The 17,808-nt window shown below is 34.7% G+C and overlaps 1 protein-coding gene across 1 annotated transcript in view; it reads left to right on the top strand.

Moving 5' to 3' along the window:
• The window catches only part of TMTC2 (transmembrane O-mannosyltransferase targeting cadherins 2), a gene marked incomplete at both ends in the record, with an annotated part of 369,620 nt that overhangs the window by 246,351 nt on the left and 105,461 nt on the right, over window positions 1-17,808 (top strand). The window contains one exon of the mRNA XM_084254525.1: window positions 8,298-8,419. Within this exon, the coding sequence (XP_084110651.1) occupies window positions 8,298-8,419 (122 nt within the window). The remainder of the gene's footprint in view (window positions 1-8,297; window positions 8,420-17,808) is intronic.

Genomic DNA, 17,808 nt, shown 5'->3' with positions numbered 1-17,808 from the left:
CTGCAGTGGCTTATTTCTTTTCTTTTTTATTATCCATAGTTCGTATAAAATGTACATTATGTACTATGGTTACAGACATTAATTTGCTAGGCATTCGTCTATATAGTACAAGGGCCAGCATCCAGTTCAGCTGCATTAAATAGGTAATATATTTTGTTTAAAGTTTCAATTAAACCCAGGGCCAGAAGATATATAGTTCCTAAGGGGAGTTTGAACACTTTAATGCCAATAATAGCGTAGCTGAAGGATAATGCTTAGGTCTAGATGTTGCTCACTTTCCTGGAAATATGATATGAGACAGTTGATTATATTTCATTGCTTTTTAAAACCACACAACTCCACCTGTTACATTAATTCATACTTTTGCCAGTTTAATGGTAAAGGAAAAGCTTAAAAATTTTATTTTTGAGTTATAAGGAAATGAATAGACTCAGATTAATACCTAATTATATTCTACTTTTTCTCTGATTCCCAAATAGTTTTAATATGTTCTTGAAAAGTTGGCTTTCTGAGACTTCAATAGAAGTAAATTAGAAAAAAAGATTATATTTAACTCTCTTATTGGACATTATCCATGAAGTGAATCTTTTACTCAGTAGTAAATCTGAGTTTTATTCTTTGAAAATTGAGGTAATGTTATGTTATCCTTGGGAAATTCATTAACTAGAATTCAACCCACTTGAAAGATGCAATTTGGGCAATACTTAGATGAAATGGACAAAATCATCCAAAAAAAGAAAATTTGCATGAAGGATGTAACCTGAAAATTGGTGTTAAGGAAATGATGCCATCATAGCCCATAAACAGGCAAGTCATAGAAAGTTTAAATATATTAATAATTGTATGTACTTTGCTGTATGCATATTTGCATCTGTTTTTTTCCCCAACAAGTACGGAAAGATCTTATTTATCTTTTTTGATTGCTGAGTAAGACTCCATTTGCATCAACATGGATGGAGCTGGAAGACATCATGCTCAGTGAAATAAGCCAGAAAGAAAAATATTGGATTGTTTCACTTGTAGGAGGAATGTAGAGGATCCAAATCAGGGATCAGGGTGACAAAGTAATTATAATAAAGTAAAAAGCACAATCAGCAGGCAATTATAAATCAGAGACATTCTGCAGTGGGGAGAAGAGAGTAGGATCAAAACATGGGTGGAAAGAGCACAGGGGACTATGGTGATGATACACAGGTGAATGGGTGGTGGGAATTTCACGGGGACTATAACCAATATGAAAATGCATACATTGTACAAAAATGATATTAAAAATATATAAAATAAAGTAATAATTAAAAAATCTTATCCAACTCTCCAAATCAGCTATTCATTCTTTGGTTTCAATCTTACCTATACTGTTATATGTTATTATAATAATTAAATTGAATGAAGAATGAAAATAGATCATGCAGTTTTATTTCAGACTGCAAAGTGGCTTTTTCCCCCAACATATTAATTATGGGCATGAGTTTTTGTGAGTACTTATAGAACTTTATTTTCAAGTATTCATTACAAATAGGAATGATTATTTCAATTTCTACTATAGCTTAATAACTAACATTAATGTAACAATTTATAGTAAAAAATTAATTACATATTATAGAGACATTGATCCAAGAATACATATTAAATATATTCATAAAAAAGTATATAAACTGAAAAACTTTATTATATACTTCTGACATTTTCCTGCAAAATTCAAGTCCTATTTCTCTGAAGAGGATTGTTTTCGTTAATTCTTTATAGGCTTCTATATTATTTTCTTGTTCTTTTTCCTCTGTTGTAAACTTTTGGGTTAAATATATAATTTAGCAGTGTTTGCATGTTTCTGTGTTACCTAAGTATTTCAGTTATACTAAGCTACTTTAGTATATATATTTTTTCAGGACATCATTACATTTTGTGGAAAGACCATCACTTCCTCCAGCAGACTCTAATACATGCACACATAGTCACTTTTTTTTTTTTGAAAATTCTTAGCATTTAATAAGATTGTCGCCAACATGTGTTGACTAATTATTGATAGTGATTTATATTTCCTTGACTTGATTAGCCTGGAGAGCTTCAGGATCTACAGTTAAAAGTATACAAATGTTGATAGAGGCTTCTGGCATTTTTCCAAGTTAAATTTTGATGACACATCAGATGTTTCCTGTATATAACTTCACACTAAAAATTAAGAACCTTCTTTTACTGAAGTTAACCTCTTTCTTGATCATGAATGTGTTTACTTTATTGAAATTCATAGTTCTCCCCAGTTAGTTCTCCCCATCACCACATTTTCTCTCTGTTTTAAAACTACCCTTTTCTAAAAAATGTAATAATTATCTTGTCAACAACCAAACCCTCAAAAGAGTTTTAAAATTAGATAAATTAGAACAGAATGCATGCCCTTCAAGTAAGGTTTCAGTTATTGGCAGCAGCAAACCTTCTAGAAACTATGTGGAGCCATTTTATGAGTAGTTCCTTTCTTTAGAAACCAGAAAAAAATGTCATAACCTCGGTGAAGCGTCTTGCAAAGATAGCTTTCCCCGCCCCACCTCCCCTCTCCTCTCTAGTGTGCTTGTGTTGCAATTTTTTACCAAAATGCTTTTGAAACTTGTCATTCCTTGAATTGTAGCTAGGTGTATGCAGTTAGTGTTTCTACACCTCACCTATTCTTGTTCCACTGTTGTGATTTTGCAGTCATTTGCTCTCTGTATTATTATTTACTTGGCATTTTTCTTCATCTATCACCTGAAAGCATGTTTTAACACAGATTAAAAAAACTTGAACTTGTGTTAAATGTCTTAAAAGGCTTTGTGTTATTTCATGTGCACCAAAAAATCAAACTTTGCTCAGTACTGCTACGTCTATTATTCATTTGTTATTAGATTGTAGGTGCCCTGGTGGCAAGAATGAATGATATGTCATTAACCTTTATCTCTACCATCATACACATTACCACTGTTGGTTAATTTAAACTGATATGTAAGTTATATAGTCAAGAATATTAAAAATATTTAATATTTACTGTAAGAATTGGGTACAGTGTGATCACTTTTGATAAGGGTAATCACAAAAGATTTTTTTGTTTTGTTTGGGAGTCTAAATTGAATCTTAAAGTGAAAATATATGACCCTGAACAGGGCAGGAGAAGCAGAAGGTGACTCTGGCAGATATGGGTACTATGTCCTACTACATGTTCATTCTGTATTCGAAAGCTAGAGTTGTCCAGGAATTTGAAACATGAAAATCAGTGAGATCTAGACTATTACATCATCAATAATCCAACATTCTTTCCTTTAAGGAGTTAGCCTTTGCCTGGGTTATTTAGACCTGGAGCTTTTTAGGCAGAAAGAGTGACATTATTTGTTCTACATCTGAAACCAGTTTATATCTGCCTGAAGCCAGCCTGGAGACATCCAAATCCCTTTTGTCTGTGAGTGAATCAGAAATAAATCTGGGTGATGAACCTGATCACTATATCATTGCACAGAAAATCTTCTCATTCTTATGAAAGTGCCTTTATTATGTCATTTTTGTAGGAGAAGAAGGAAAAATAGTCATCATAGTTTCTTTCCTACTGGGTACTATAAACATCTTTTTCTATTATTGTAAGTTAAAAAGAATTACAGTACCAGAGAAGATAGTTTATTCCTCATCTTTCCACCCATTACCAACCAAGTATCTTCATTTCCTTTATTAAATTTACCAAATTTTCTTTTCCTGTGGCCATTTTATTCAAGGAATTTTTATGATTTTAATACTTTAATCTTGCTTGGAGGATTACACATATAATTCTCTTCTACAATGATGATCCTTGTGTTCCTTTATCCCCCTCTGTAATTATTTTTTTATAATATTTGGGCACAATGGCATAATAGAAAAGCCAGAGAGAACTGTATCTGGCATTTGTTATTTTTAAACATTGAGCATATTTGTTAAGCTCAGTGAGCCACAGTAACTTCATTTATAAAATGAGATTGATGTTTATTACAGTATAGGGAAGATGTAAATGTATAAAGATAATAAATATTGAAACCTTATTAGGTATTCATTATATAATTCAATATATAATAAATTTCACGTGGTAGGCTACTTGGTGCAGTTAAAAAAAAAAAACACAAACTTTAGTGCCATTCGAGCCTTTCAGGATGAGATTATTAACTTTTTAACAAGCCTTTTTCATTCCTGAGCTTTCCTCCTTATTCATAAAATGAGAATTCTAAACCTTACTTTGGAATGAGGAATATAAAGTTCCTACCTTGTCATTCCCAGAGATATTATAGGTACTCTTTGTCTTGTTTGTTTCCTCTTTACTGAGTTTCCTTTTAAACACATTTAAAATTCATCCCTGATCATTTTCTTGCGTTTTAGGTTTTGCATCTTCATTTTATTACTGCTTTTATAGGCTGTCTTTGTGTTAAGGTTCACCTTAGAACTAAAGTGCATCTTATATTCAGTAGAGTTCCCTCTTAAGAATTGAGTACCATATGCATTAGAACATTTTTAAAGGTCAAGCATGTATTATTACTGTTCTTACTTATTCTTTTAATTCAATAGATAAGCCCAAGGCAAAGTGAAATGAACTTGATGGTCAATGAATCACAAGCTAGAAAACAATTTTTCCATGAATAAGAAAGAATATAATTTTCACTTGAGCTGGAGAATTTCAAAGTTTCTGATGATTTCCTATCAGTAGGTTAAAACAAGGTGCTTTGAGCATAGATTGGCCTGAATTTGAATTGCAACATTACTACTTTTAATCTGTATGATTTCATGTGTTTTGTTTAGCTACTCTACTTCTCCATTTTCTTCTCTCTAAAATCCAGGTGATGACATTCCTTAATGAAAAATGTGATACATATATAAAACAACTATCATAGAGATTGAAAATATAAACCTACTCTGAACAATTTGTTGATAGTGTTTGAATAGTGGGTAATGTATTAAAGCTCCTTTGGGGACCATTCTATTGTACATGTTCAATGGTATAGAATGAGGAATGGGTGTGACTAGGTCAGAACGTTGGTCCCTTATAGCTTCCTTCCCAGTTCATAATGAGCCTTTGATGAATGACCATCATTGTCAACACTGTTTTACTGAGATACACCAATGGTTAAATGAAGTTTTTCTAAGTTGTAGTGAATAGTATCTAAGTGGGATAATTATTTACATTTTTTCATATATTTTCAAAGATGCATTTGTTCCATTTTATTCTTTATTTGTAGCCCTTTGATGTTTTCCCCATCTCATAATCTTAAATAAGTTGCTCATGAGTTCCTACTGAATGGACCAACCATTATTTAGCCAATTAATATTTTTTTATTTAAAAATAGGTCTTAAAAGAAATGTTATTTCTGACTTAGACAAAAGTAATACACTTTAAAATGATTTTCAAGCACCAACAACTTAAATTTAGTAAAGATCTGACTTTCAAAAGCACTCTAGAATTGGAATTCTTTTCTCTTTTTCTGTAAGAAAAAAAACAACTTTGATTGTTCTACGACTGAGTTGAAGTTATGAAAAGTAGATACTATATAAAATGCAATCATTATACAACTTCTAAAACCTGATCTTATGAGTACTTAACAGACTCAAAGTAGAATTTCAGTTTGATTTCAAACAGAGCCCACTAATGCAAGCCTGTCTCTCAGCTCTAACTCTAAAGTTAGTATATTTGTTATACTGACTTCAGACATGATTTTAGAGATAAGTAATTACATACAAACTAATTTCTGTAAAATTTTAGTAGTGTTATATGTTGTTCATCCTTTCTGTTATATATTTCACACCTAGTATTTTAGTATAAAGTAGTAGTTTATTTTTCCCAAGAAAAACTACTGTTTGTTTTATTCGGAAATGTTTGTTATTTAAGATGACAAAAGAATATTTAGCAAGCAGTATAAGGGTATATTGAGATACCATAATAAAACAGTAAATTATTACAGAAAGTTACAGATAAAGAAATCCCAACCTAACCATACTATACTCACAACTATGAACATTTCATAAATTCTACCCATTTTGGTCTTTGCTTCAGAATTACTTCTTATTCAGTATGTGATTTAAACTAACAAATTCTTCTCAAGTTCAAACATGTTTTAAGTTTCAGGGAAAAAATAAAACAACCATTTCCCAGCCACCATTTTTATGATAGTATAGTTTAAGTTCTTAGAATGAGAAATACAGAGATGTGTGTGAGCATATTTTTATGTATACATGTTATTTTCACCGATAGTTTTTACTAATTAGCTAAGCAAAAGATACTCAAGAGGTCAAGAAACTGAAATCAATTCATCAGAAGTGTTTGTATTGATAATACTTTGTTAATATATGGAGAATATGATTAAAATAAAAGGAAGCCAGATTTTCCTTTGAAGCCAGAGATGTACAATCAGTGTGGGTAATATCTTTAGGAAAAGCCTTTGATTACACTTCTAAATGGAAAAAGCTATCATAATTGTGATTAGTTAATCTATGATGCTTTGCTTGAAAAATAATACAGGTTACCAGTTTATTGCCTGCTCTTTAAAATTTAGTGGGTCTATCTCTTAAAGTCATAGTATTTAACTTAAATACATAAATCATCTTAAAGTATAGTATTCCCATCAAGTGAATATTCCTATGCATTAATCATAATAAGGGCAAGGGGAATTATTTTAAGCAAGCAACTGATGTATGTTTGGCTTTATTTCTAATTTCTTTTTCTCCTGGTTGGTTGGTTGGTAATAAAATGCTAGTTGATCAGTAATATTTGCATAACTTGAAAGTAATTACTGATAGTTGAAACATGTCAGACTACCTTTGTACATGGTGTTGGACCTGCTAAGCAATTGTTAGATACTCTCTTTTCCAAATGAAACTAGAATTTTATTTTTTTATTAAAATATAAAATGTATATCATTTCTGAAAAAAAAATAAAATACAGCACTGATGCTTAAACCAGAATATTTTTATGCCCTCAGTGAACCTTAATTTCTCAACAGTTATAAGACCTTGAAGAGGAGTAAGGATCTTGAACTTTTCTCTAGGTCTTGCATAATGCTGTCTGCTTAGTAGTTATTTTACAGACATCCTATTCCTAAAGAAATGATTGGATGTGAATAAGAAAGAACAAATAATTATATAGAAGAAAGAGCAGGCTTTAAACTAAGAGAAATTGTGACAAAGGGCATACGCTTAGAAGTCAGATGTTCCTGGGATAAAAATGAGAGCTTTACCATTTGTAATATCTCTTACCTATTTACTCTTTTTTTCCAAACTTAAGTTTTTTCATCTGTAAATGAAAACTATGATGACTTTGGGGAAGTCACTTGAGATAATGGGTGAAAATACTTGTCACAGCATCTGAGATTCCATGGAATATAAACATGATAAGGTGGTGCTGTTGAAAAATACCGGATAGCGGGCCTCCCCGGTGGCGCAGCGGTTGAGCGCTGGGTGCGAAGCTGCCCGCAGCCTCTGCGGCGCTGGTTCGATCCCCGGCTGCTCCCCAGCCACCGGAGGAGGGTCCCACATGGCACGCAGACCTCTCCTGCTGCCCGCTGCTCCCCTCAGCAGTGTACTTCGGTCCTTCTGCCTGCTCTGCTCCCCGCTCTGGCTCTGGTGAATTCTCTCACCCTCCCGCGCTTCTGACTGTACCCAGTGCATGTATAAACAAACAAACAAACAAATAAATAAATAAAAAAAACATGCCTCTATTTAAAAAAAGAAAAAAAAGAAAAATACCGGATAGGGCCTCCCCTCGTGGCGCAGCGGTTGAGCGCTGGGCTGGGAGGCTGCCTAAAGCCTCTCTAGCACCAGTTGGATCCCCGGCCACTGGGCGGGGGTCCCACATGGCGTGACAGACCTCTCCTGCCACCCTCTGCTCCCCTCAGCAGTGTACTTAGGTCCTTCTGCCTGTTCTGTTCCTGGCTCTGGCTCTGGCTAATTCTCTCACCCTCCCTGCGCTTCTGACTGTACCCAGTGCTTGTATAAATAAATAAATAAATCTTTAAAAAAAAAAAAAGAAAAAGAAAAATACCGGATGGTCTCACTCATAGCAGGAATTTGGAAAGCCTAAATAAGGGACCAGGAAAAAAACTAATTATAATAAAGTAAAAATAAAATCAACAAGCAAACCAGAGACACACTATGTGGTGGGGGGGAGGGAGTAGAATCAAAACAAGAGGGGTGGGAACTGTATGAGGACTATAACCAAGAGGAAAATGTATACATTGTGCAAAAATGAAAAGTGATGTAAAAAATATATTAAAAAAAAAAGGAAAAGAAAAGCCATGTCCTCAGATCGCTTTTCATGAATCTCTTTACAGGTGAAGCATACATGAGATTAAGCAAGCTTCCTGAAGCAGAGCATTGGTATATGGAATCATTGAGGTCCAAAACTGACCACATTCCTGCTCACCTCACCTATGGAAAACTGCTAGCTCTAACAGTGAGTCATTACCTTCGTTACCCTTTAGAAGTTGGTTTTCTCTATTCAAATTGGGATGATTTGAAGTACTGGGTTCTTAGCCAGTAGCTTAGCTGTTGAGATGTAATGATGCCAATATTGGGCAGAAAATACAGAAAAATATATTCCTTTGGTTGGGGGTTTGCCATAAAGAAAGTGTGATGTGTTATGATTCCTCAGGAAATTTAATGGAATTATATAAATGGGGAAACCCCAAACATGATTACATAATGATATTGTCTTAGTATTTGTCTGAAGATTATCTTCTGCAGGCATCTGCAATGGCTGTAATATAGAACTGTAGCCTTGTTCTTTTAAACTATATGAATTTTGTGTGTATGACAGTCAGTGAAACCTGGAATCCTACTAATTAGATATCATTCTATGAATAACGTGACCACTCTGTAATGAGCACGGGAAACCACATTTCCGTGAAAATGGTGTTAGTTTGAAACATAAAAAATTACTAATATTCTACCATTGTGAGTTCTAAAAATTGTCATTAAATGTGCTTCAAAGTAATATTAATATTTTTATTTTATACAATAGGGATTACCCAAAATAATAATTTCCTCAACTCACACACCTAATAACTAAAACTAGTCTTCCATTTCCACCTGAATCTATTATTTTTTTGCTAAACCATCTAAATTCTCTCCAGTATTAATAAAAATAAATATTATAAAAACAGTGCAAATGGTCAAGAAAATGATTTCTAAGTGATTTAAAGAAAGTTACAATATTTAAAATGTAGTCACATTTTATTTCCACATAAGTTGTGGATTAAACACCTAAAATTATTATGTGTCAATTTTAAGACATAACAAAATACTATTCATGAAATTATATAGGCAGACTAGATAACCAGAAAACATCCCACTAAGGCATATCTAGATATGGTTAATAAAATCTAACACAGTTCTTCCAGCCTAAAATGAGGGTAGTTCATATAACTCTACTTAAGAATGGAATTCATATATGCCTTTTGCTCTGGCTTCTATCTCTGAGATGCTCTTATGGAATTATTTTTCATTATGTTAATAAATGATGCCTTCCAAAAAATATCTACACAATGGTTTCAGATACCTCATTATCAAAGGGGAAAAAACAAGCAGTCTTTTAGAAAAGAAACAATTTAAGCCTTAAATGTACTTAGACTGGATACACCTGGACTGTCACCTCTTTGGACATAGAAACCTTGTGTCCTTTTCTTTTCCTTCTTTTTAAACCTGAGTAAGTTGTTTCCTGTATCAAAAATGTGACTTATACATTTATTTTTATTTTATTTTTTTAAAAAGCACATTTAAATACAAGAATTAGAAGCTTTAATTTATAGAAATATAGCGAAAGGAAGGAAATACTTATGTATAACAACCCAAATTTTAATCCCCCCAAGCAAAACTTTTATAGCTTCTGACCTGATGATCAGATGAAATACAAACCCTATTATGGAATGACTTAAACTCATAGTGCCAAAAACCCCATAACCATCTTTAACAGTTTCTTTTTGAATTATGAGATTTGGCAGATTTTTGATCCCAATGGATTGCTTTTGTCTAATTTTGGGTTTCTTGGCTTGGTAATATGCCATTGATTTAACATGGAATTGGCAAGGTGGAAAATGCCACACATTTTGACTTCTGAATGTTTTAAATCTATTATAAAATGAAATAGATTAAAAGTCTCAAGAGAAAAGGAAATAGAGTGATGTTTTTACAGTTTTGTCAAAACTGACCAAAGGTAAAATATATAAAATGAACATGTAGCTATATTAGACTTAAAGTAAGGTTTTCATTAAGAATTATATTTTATAAGACAAATTAGGAAAATATATTGATTATTGGTGTTATTACAGCAAGAAGAGTGATACACTCAGTACATTTTTGTACAAATTTCTCTTTCAGAATTTATGTATGTATGATATTTAGAAAAGTTCAAAGGATTTAGAATTTCCCAGCATGCTTTGATGAATTCCATAGACCAAATCCGTTTGTATTCCTCTGCCAAAAATGCCCTTTTCCTCTCTGCTAAAATTTAATGTCCTTTGTGAACTCTTGCCTGAGTCTTTCAAGCAGTTATTTTTTTCCTTTCTCTGTACTTAGATACAACTATTCTTTCTCTGTAATTGCACTTTACAGATTGAATGGCAGGCATAAATCTATTTCTGTCCTTTGACACTAGACATAGGGCAGTAACTCAGTCTTACCTTTTTGTTCTTTAGTTTTTGGCATTTCATTTTCTTGATAACTATCCTGTATGCTCCGTCTGCATTTTTCTCTATTCAGGTAATTTCTGGACTGGATACATCACTTTTTAATATTTTTGTTTCCCTGCCCCTATTCTTATTTCTTCACTAATCTCTTCATTTGGTCGGTACATGTATTGAGATTTACTACATCGTGCTAGGCATTTCTGTATTCATAGTGATATGTAATAAATAAATGAAGGCTAAGGTGTGGGTGCAAAAAAAAGTGTGCATCTCTTGACTGCCTTTATTTGACTTGTGTTATTTCATGAACTTTATAGTGGGTCTTAACCACTTTTTATAAATGAGGAAACTGAGCTTCAAAGATTTAAGAAACATCCCCAAGAATAGCATAACTATTAAAATGGTAGTATTAACTTCATCTCAAGGTTTTTCTGAATTGAGAATCATTAAATTTCACTGCGTATTATTTTTTTAAATGGTTTATTTATTTATGCATACAAGAGCTAGGGTATAGGCTAGAGGTCCAGGGGGTGGGGGTTGAGAGGATTCACCAGGGACAGAGTGGGGAACAGAACAGGCAGATAGACTGAAATACACTGCTGAGGTGAGCAGCAGGTGAGACAGAAGAGGTCTGCTGCGCCATGTGGGTCAGCTCCCTTGCCCAGGATCAAACTTGTGCTGCACTTGCTGCTGATAGTTTCATAGTGCTGAGACTTAACCCCTTGCACCACCCGGGAGGCCCTCTACCCCATTTGTAGCGAGGCAACCAGCTGCAGGGCAGGCAGGGGGCCAGGATGCTACAGGTCAATATTAAGTAATTTTTAGTGTAATTTTTTTTTTCTGCTTATTATACCTTATTCTTTTTCTCCCCCCTCTCCTTTTTGAAACATAAATTTAGATATTACCTGTAAATACTAGTTCAGTTTGAATGGTTAAACACTTTTTTTTTGATTATTAGGTGTCATATGTCATGAATTTAGGATTTCTGTTTTTGGCTACTGCATTTTAACTTGAATACAACATTTCAGGCCACCTAGGGAGTAGTTCTGCTTTCGGGTCCCTGGTAGCTTCCAGGTTTAAATTATCATTGGGTCTAGGTGACATGAAAATATATGAAATATGTGTAACTTTCATACCAATGTCATGTCCAATTAAAATACTAAACATGAACTCTGTTTAAAATAATGATTTATCCCTACTTTGAACTTTGTTACCTATGGCAAATGCCATGAATTTTCAATTGGGCACACATTGGAGAAAAAGGAAGAAATGATATTTCCATTTTTGTATTTCAGATGACTTCACAGTTTTTCCTAAAACTGTGTGATCTCTAGTTGTGTGTACATCCTACTTTGATTTTTGTCTTGACTTTTGTCCAGTATAATTTACCTAAGCCAAATATTTTTAAGTTTTTTGTGAGCCAGTAAAATTAATATTGACTTAAATTTCAATAAAAGCTACTTGGCTGTTAGCTTATTTTCCAGATTTAAGTTAGTAGGAAAGAAGGAAGGATATGGGTGACTGTAATTCTTGATACAGAAAACCTTTATTTTGGCTACTGCATAGAAGTGTGGAGCCAGAGTTCTGTGTCTAGCCAAAATTAATTGAGCTACATAAAATTCCAGTTGTGAAAGTACTTGAGGTTCAATAGAAAAGTTCCATACCCCAGGCTACAGTGGGGTTGGTATAGTCTATTTGGATATGCCGTGCTCTATGTTTCTTGAATTTTTTTTGTAATAATTTTTATTTAGACCTGAGGTTATTTTTTCATTTGGCTCTCTTTAGTGCTTAGGTCTTCATTCTTGCATGTTGACTAACACTTAGGTTGTTTTATTGTAATCAGCACAACCATGGTTAGCTAAGAGGGGGAAGGGAACAAAAATAATTTTTCCTGTGACTCTGAATGATGATTATGGATGTGTTCAATATAGGATACAAAATCTATTCTGTGGAGAAGGAAGGAATAATGTAATATGTTGCTAAAATATTGGATGAGATTTAGGTAAAAATTGAATATGATGTTTAGCTACACATTTTTAATATGAAGTTGCTTTGTATAAAATTTATGATTTAACATTCTGGCAATAATATAATTATCATTGTATTATTTCCACTTTGAAGCATAAGGGATCTGTCAATTCATTTTTTAGAAACCACCCTCTTACTCCAAGATACACATTTTGTTACCTAGAATCAATTTTACAATTACTCTTACTTATTGCCACAAAGTAACTAGCAATCCAAACATCTCCAAAATATGTCTGATTTTATTCTGCCTTTTGTATTTCAATTAGTAGAAGTCATCAATCAAGCAATTTTCTTTTGCCTGATTTTTTTTTTAAACATTTATTTATTTATTTATACAAGCACTGGGTACAGTCAGAAGCATGGGAGGGTGAGAGAATTCACCAGAGCCAGAGCTGGGAACAGAACAGGCAGACTAAGGAAATACACTGCTGAGGGGAGCAGCGGGCGGCAGGAGAGGTCTGTGCGCCATGTGGGACCCACCTCTGGTGGCCGGGGAGCAGCCGGGGATCAAACCGGCGCTGCAGAGGCTGCGGGCAGCTTCGCAACCCAGCACTCAACCTCTGCGCCACCGGGGAGGCCCTCTTTTGCCTGATTTTATTAGGAGTAATACAAGTTAAAATACTCAAATTCTGTCATAAATGGTGAAATGAACTAGCTGCTTTGTGTTTGTGAATACATGCTGCTATGTTTGAAAATAAATAGTCGCTTTTTATTTGGGAAAATAAGATTATATTGCTTTTAAACTTACATCTCTTTGTTAATATTTCCCTGTTTAGTTCTGTATTTGGTGTGTAGTCACCATTTAGTGCAGATTAAGTAGTCCAGCACTCTCAGGCCCTCGTAATTCCTTGTACTCTGATATCCTGTGTTATACACGGAGGGATATAGCTAGAGAAGTGGCATCCCTCATAAATATAGACTGACTTTCTTGCGGGACTCCAGAAAAATCAATCTTTTATAAAAACCTGCATGCAATACATATTTGCTGAGCTTGAACTCTGTCTCATGCTCTGTGATAAACAGTGGTGATACAAACACCAGCAGGGCACTTCCTTGGCCTCATGAAGACCTCAGTGCATTCTATTTAGGAGAAATTCAAAACAGGAGCCGCTGATGGCTACTTCATCTGTGAGCTACCATGTTGGTAACAGGTGAAAATGGCATTTTTTTTTTTTTTTAGAAAGGACAATTGCCTTAGAAACTTAATCTTGTTTCCTCATTTTTTTTAAATATTTATTTTGTTTTTATGCATAGAAGAGCTGGGGTACAGGCCAGAGGTGTGTGTGGGGGGTGGTGGTGAGAGGATTCACCAGAGACAGAGCGGGGAGCAGAACAGGCAGACTGACTGAAATACACTGCTGAGGGGAGCAGCAGGCGAGACAGGAGAGGTCTGCTGCACCATGTGGGTAGCTCCCTGGCTGGTGATCGAATTTGTGATGCAGTGGCTGTGGTTAGCTTCATAGGTTGCGTCTTAACCCCTTGCGCCACCAGGGAGGCCCTTATTTCCTCATTCTTTACTTTTTATTCTAGGCATAGGTTCCCACATCATTTAGTAGGCATTTCCTCTACTTTGTCACCCTTTAATTTGCTAAAGAAACTCCATTGATACGTTATACTCTGACTTAACTTCAGGAGTTCCAGCTTGTTATTCTTTCTCCTATGTCATATTGACTTTCCTGTTATGTAATAAAGAATGGCAGCATTTTAATGTGAACTGTTTTCAGATTATATTTTATATTTCCTAGCTTGCTAGTTGTTGTTGTTTTAATTTAATAATACATCAAGTAGAGAAAATCTGGGTATCTCTTCTTTTTAAAACAGCATCCTGTTTACGTCTATATTCACTCTGGAGAAAGGTGAGGCTGGCTACATACGTTTTCTGAAGCAAGTATGTTTCCTCACAGGTAGTTGAACAAGGCTTCCACAAATGGAGAGCGCCTTTTTTTATTCCCTTTGGCATTTAACCATATATAATTTTCCCTTTGGCATTTAACCATATATAATTTTCATACCTGCACACAAGTGTATATATAAAGCTACATCTGTTCTAAGAAGTACAAGTTATCATGTTTGCATTCTTTTTTTTTTTTAAGATTTATTTATTTATACAAGTACTGGGAACAGTCAGAAAGCGCGGGAGGGTGAGAAAATTCACCAGAGCCAGAGCAGGAAACAGAACAGGCAGACTGACGAAATACACTGCTGAGGGGAGCAGCAGGCATGGCAGGAGAGGTCTGTCGTGCCATGTGGGACTCTCATTGGTGGCTGGGGATTGAACCGGCGCTGCAGAGGCTGCGGGCAGCTTCGCAGCCCAGCACTCAACCACTGCGCCACCAGGGGAGGCCCCATATTTGCATTCTTATAAATAATTTCAGAACCAGCTGGGCATGCTCATGTTCACAAGCCCTAAGTTGTGGGTCTTTCTGCCTTATATTTATCTACATTATCTTTGAGTAATGTACATCACCTTTGAGCCTCAGCATGCTGAAGCATGAAGCCTAAGGAACTATAGATTATAGCCTTAGTTTTTATTAAAATTATACTTCATCTAAGCAGCAGTTAAGAACTATTGTAAGTTCAACTTCATGTTTAGCAAGTTCTAAGCTTCTGGAACCATCTGAATTTCTCATTCTTACCTCCTTTGACATGAATCTTCATCTGTTCTTTTCTATCTCATGAAGAATTGAATATTGCATATTGGGTGGCTCTTGACCCTGACTGTTCATTGGTCAATTCATCACAGAACTTCTTGCAATTAGCTCAAGCTCATTATCATACAAAGAACGAGGGCTCTTCAAGTAACTACTTCCTCAGGCAGCCAATCCGATATGCTCTAAAGATGAGGAAGCTCAGGTTCACGAAGGTTAAGCCTTAAATTTGTGTCAAAAGTATGTGCCTCACCCTACCCCTTGGTTTTTCAGAAAGCTGTGCTATTTAAATTATTCTCCAGCCTTTTTTGTTTTTGATTAAACATGCATATAGGTACCACCTGTGCATGAGTGCCTAACTTCAAAGTACATAAATTATTTTTAAAACAGTCTTCATTCGGTTTTTAGATTTTCTTTATATAATAGAGTTCTGAAGTGAAAAGGCATTTCCTGTGTATATTAAATAGAAAATTTTAACATGGTCACCGTCATTCACCATAGTTCTCCCACCACCAAAGCACTAGTCTTCAGAGACCCTTGTGCAATCCCCACCACCACCTTGTTTTCAACCCTCCTCCTCTGGATGGATGCCTCCCCTCCTGGATGCCTCATATTTATGACCACCAAGGGGAGAAATCATATATTGTCCAATAAGTAACCACAATGTAAGAAAAAAGTACCACATTTAAAAATTTAAAAAATGATCTTCCCCCAGGTACTCATAATTACATAAAATAAATTCAGAAATACACAAACAAAATTTTTAACATAGACAATTGCAAAAAGGATTTATTTACCTACATATGTGCATTAACTAGAAAGTGGCCAATAACAGTGAAATTTGAAGATTAATTTTCCATTTAAATTGTATGTGGTATTCAATTATACAATATATAGTATTTAGTTTCATATTTAAAGTTTTGAAGGATATAGTATGATATTTTAAACTGAAAGAGATGGGAGACAGGGAGGTAGACCTGGCTGAAGTGATACTGACCTTATACCTGGTAGAATATTGAGTTGTAGCCAAAACACCTGAGTGCTTACCTGCTTAGAAATTTATTTCTTCCCACAGTGGAGAGCATAATTCTTTTTAAAAGGCTAAAATTGCAGGACTCTCATTTCTGACGTATAATTGAGCCCCTTTGTCAAAACTGACAGGACAAGGTACATTCTGGAGCCTACACTGTAATTCAGCCTACATAGTAATAACAGTACTTTAGGTGGAAGACAGCACCGTGATGGGGGATTCGTACATAAATTGGACTGTTTGGTCAGTTTGACATTAACCATGTGGCACTAGGTTTTAGATGGGCACTGAGCATTGTATAAAGCCATGTATTATAATGTCACATAATGGAGAAATAGGTAGCAAAGTTGTTAGATGTAATGATCAATCCAGGAATTTTTTGTCCCTGGAAAACAGAACTTGAAGATATTATCTCCTGCACACTTCATTTTATTCCTTATTTCTTGAGATGAAACAGCAATAACTAGAAAAGTCCTTCTGTGTGTTTAAAACAGAAAGTTAATCATGCTAAGCAGAAAATTATTGCTCAAAAGTCTATAGTTTCATGATTCTCTTTTGCATATCTCAAAGAAATTACTTCAGCAGAGATAGAGGGTTAAATTGAAATTTATTGCTTTGGCTCAAGATAGCTTTCTGGTGGTATCTATTTTTCTTTTTCTAACCTAGGGTGTATTTTCACTACAAGTGATAATTTTTTTCATTCCATTTCTATTTATGTGGTAGAGGAATCTTTCATTCCTTTCCACTTTACCATACAATAGTGTATGTGTATGTTGCTGTATTTGATCACTTTGTTTTGAATATAAATATTAACAAAGCTGGCTCAATAATGTTGCTCACAAAAATTGCTTTTACTTCTTTTACTTGCTATTAAAGTGGAAAAAATAAAATACAGTGAAATTTAAGGGTGTCAAAATTTTACCACTGCCATTATTTCTTAGAAACTTTCTATTAGAACAGTGTTTCCAAAAGGACAAAATAGATTCCTAAAATATTTTTCTTAAAAAAATTAAGTCATCAGATTAGTATGGGAAAAGCTGTATACTCTATTTCCTTTTTTAAATATGTTAATATATACATTGATTTAGCCAGTATCTTTGTCCTGTGACCATCACAATTGTTTTTAAAGATTTATCCATTTATGCAAACAAGAGCTGGGGTACAGGCCAGAGATGTGGGGGGTGAGAGGATTCACCAGAGACAGAATGGGGAACAGAACAGGCAGACGGACCAAAGCACACTGCTAAGGGGAGCAGCAGGCGAGTCAGGAGAGGTCTGCTGCGACATGTGGGTTGCTCCCTGGCTGTCCAGGGATCAAACTCATGCCGCAGAAGTTGCTATTGCTTCATAGTGCAGTGCTTAACCCCTTGCGCCACCAGGGAGGCCCGACCTTCACAAATGTTTATGTTTGTATGACTCCTTACCTTTTGCCATCACAAATGAGACCATAAACTCT

Source organism: Talpa europaea, assembly GCF_964194135.1.
Source record: "Talpa europaea genome assembly, chromosome: 15".
Taxonomy (NCBI): Eukaryota; Metazoa; Chordata; class Mammalia; order Eulipotyphla; family Talpidae; genus Talpa; species Talpa europaea.
Note: the sequence above shows the minus strand (reverse complement) of the source record. Positions and strands in the feature narration are given on the sequence as shown.